Source organism: Syzygium oleosum, unplaced genomic scaffold, assembly GCF_021117445.2.
Source record: "Syzygium oleosum isolate NSW1041296 unplaced genomic scaffold, Sole_v2.1 Sole_v2.12, whole genome shotgun sequence".
NCBI classification, from domain to species: domain Eukaryota; kingdom Viridiplantae; phylum Streptophyta; class Magnoliopsida; order Myrtales; family Myrtaceae; genus Syzygium; species Syzygium oleosum.
Window position 1 is genome coordinate 7796434 of NW_026607496.1, and position 2853 is coordinate 7799286.

The following is a 2853-nucleotide window of genomic DNA, read 5'->3' on the forward strand; positions in this document are numbered from 1 at the left end:
TTTGAGCTTTGGATTAAGATAATGTAGAGAAGAAATGAAACTTAACGGATATGCGTCTGACTTATAAAGGCAGTTTATAATTGAAACACGATGGAGACATCATCTCTAAATTCAACTAGAAAGTTAACCAGAACCTTAGAGTTTGCTAACGTTGGTTTGTTTCCAGAAGCATTAAAATTAACTACCCAGACAGATCAATATAATTCTATCTTTTAGACTGCACTTTCGAAGATGATTATAATCCCTCTAATTTGCTATCAATACTGCATGCCTAAAATAATTTCCTTAAAAATTTTCTCTGGCTTCATGATGTAAATACTTCACCTAAGGTGTCACATAACGAAAGTACATAATTAATCGTGAATGTCTTAGTGTTTCACCCATGCACGCTTCCAGAATCGACCGCATAAAAATCAATCTTCTTCTGAATCAAGAACCAAGTCCTGCTTCCAAAAAATTTCAAAGCAGTAAAATAATAGTTAGAGAGGGTGAAAAGTTTTTAAGACAATGAGACCCTGGTCATCTGCCATTCATCATACCCAAAACTGATACAACAAAACCAATTCGAAGCTTCAATCAAGTTCACCAGTGCAGGGAGACAGATTATACATCATTGCCTTATTGCTCAACAGCATCATCTTCTCTTGTTAATCACTTCGCGATCCATCTTGTATTTTGAGAGCACATTATGATTAATGAAAATAACCAATAACTTGGCCTCCCACGTTCCTTCTAATGGCTTCTTCATGGTCCAGAACGCCATCAGGTGTTGTAATAACAACATAACCCCACTGAGAGAGAGAGAGACCGAGAGACAGAGAGAGTAAACAATCAATTAACAAAGATTTCTTTCAGCTAAAAACAAGCGTGTCATCTAAACCCTAGCACATGAAATAGCTTCTACCATCCAAGACATTACCATCAACAAACTCGCATGCATCAAGAAGTAGTAGACCAGACAAGAAGTCAAATTTTCAAGTACCTGACGTGTTGGAAGCATTTTCACTCTATACTGCTCAATATCTCTAGCCTTGATATCTTGACGGTAAGTGAGAGCTTTGCAATCTTTTATCCGGCCTTGCAGTTCAACAGTTATCCTCCCAACTCTGTGGGGATCATGAACTTGGAAACTCTTCACGTATCCTGAAATAACAAAACCAAAACGAAAAACTCTTATTTACCAATCAGCCCTTCAAAAAAATCTCACAACACAAAAGTTTTTCTCAATAGATCTGGCCCAAATAGATTATCATAATCAGTAAGTCAACTGAATTAAAGTGGTATGTGGGCCAGCAATAGAATTAGTTAACAAACACAATCACGCAATTAAGCTTCACCTCAAAGAGAGACAGATGAAAATCGTGATATCTTTCTTTACTTAATCATAAACTTATAAATTTCTCCAACTGGTCCACCTTCAATCCTACCACCATTCAGCCCGAAGAAAAACATTTGAAGCACAACTGATTGATCTATGGTAGTTCTTTTGTGCAAGCATATAGGCATAGCTGATATTACCGCCCAACCTCAAAGCACTTCACGGACTTACCTTTGTAGTAGTATATCCTCTCTCCATAAGTTCCAACCAAAAAAGCCCACTCCTCACATAATGGCAAGAATAATCTAAATCTCCAAAACTCATACTACAGTCAACTAACATTATGTTAAACAAAAGAATGAACTTGAAGCTTTGTTTGGTAAGAAGCTTTGTTCGGAATTGCACAGTGGGGGCAAGGCAATTGAAGAGAAATTCTTCCATTTGAAAGAAAACCCAGAAAGAAAAATGCAGCAAAGGAAAGGGAGGAGGGGGCAAGGAAGTAAGAAACTCAACCTCGGTCCTTCATGATCTTGAGGAACGAAGAGACCACGTTGGAGATGGGTCGCAGCTCCACCATGGCCTTCCCTCTCTTCTCTGCATTCACCATCGTCCTCAACGCATCGTTCAGTATCCTTCGTCCCATCTCTCACGAGCGACGTTCAGCAAAACCTTCCGCCACAGAACTCTGCAGTCGCGGACTCGCGGCGGGCGGGCGAGCGAGCGAGCGAGCGGGCGGGCGGGCGGGCGGGCAAGCGAGCGGCGAGGGTTTCTGTTGTCGCTCTCTGCCTTGGCGAGGCCTCCATCATAATTTCGTGAGTTAATTAAAACCTTGGACCGGCCCACGAGCCGTGCCGAGCACTCCACTAAAAGCACAAGCTTCAGCATAGCCATTTCTATGTTGCACCGACACGTTAAAATGGCCAACGTGTCGGTGTCGCGTGTCGGACACGTCGACACGTGTGGACACGCCTCCGACACGCGGTCAACACGGTGTCGGATTTCCGACACGAAATCAACTGTCCGGACACGCCTCCGACACGCGAGTCCCGGCGTGTCCGAAGAGTAAATTTGTAAAAAAAAATAAAAACAGAGAACAATAAATGGCGTCGACCTCCAAATTAGGGCTAAAACACGATTACCTCTTTACTTCTCTGTTCGACCGACGAACTCCCGTCCTCCACGCCGCTCGCCGCTCGCCGCTCGTGCTCGCCTCTCGCCGCTCCCTCTCCCGCTCCCGCTCCCGCTAGCCAGTCGTGCTCGCGGCTTGCGCTCGCCGCTCGCCGCTCCCTCTCCCACTCCCGCTCCCGCTCGCCGCTCGCCGCTCGCCGCTCGCTGCAGGTACACCTCTCTGTTTCGAAAGAAATTGTGGTGGCTGGGAACTGGGAAGAAGGGAGAAGTCGGGGAAAGGGGGCGTGTGTGGGGTGGGTTGGGGGAAAAGGAAAAAGTGGTGGGGTAGGTCAGATGGGTGGGGCTGCGTCTTTTTTTACGGTGAAATGTGGATAGTTTTTTTGTTTTTTTTGACTTATTGTTAAATG

At 44.6% G+C, this 2853-nt stretch overlaps 1 protein-coding gene across 1 annotated transcript; it reads right to left on the reverse strand.

Annotated features, from left to right (window-relative positions):
* Positions 1–404: 404 nt before the first annotated feature.
* On the reverse strand, positions 405–2094 carry LOC115672197 (40S ribosomal protein S15a-2). Its single transcript, XM_030593978.2, has 3 exons — positions 1832–2094; positions 983–1143; positions 405–791 (listed from the first exon to the last, which is right to left on the reverse strand). The coding sequence occupies exons 1-3, from the start codon at positions 1959–1961 to the stop codon at positions 693–695; spliced, it is 390 nt and encodes a 129-aa protein (XP_030449838.1). The 5' UTR covers positions 1962–2094; the 3' UTR covers positions 405–692.
* Between the last annotated feature and the right edge of the window lie 759 nt (positions 2095–2853).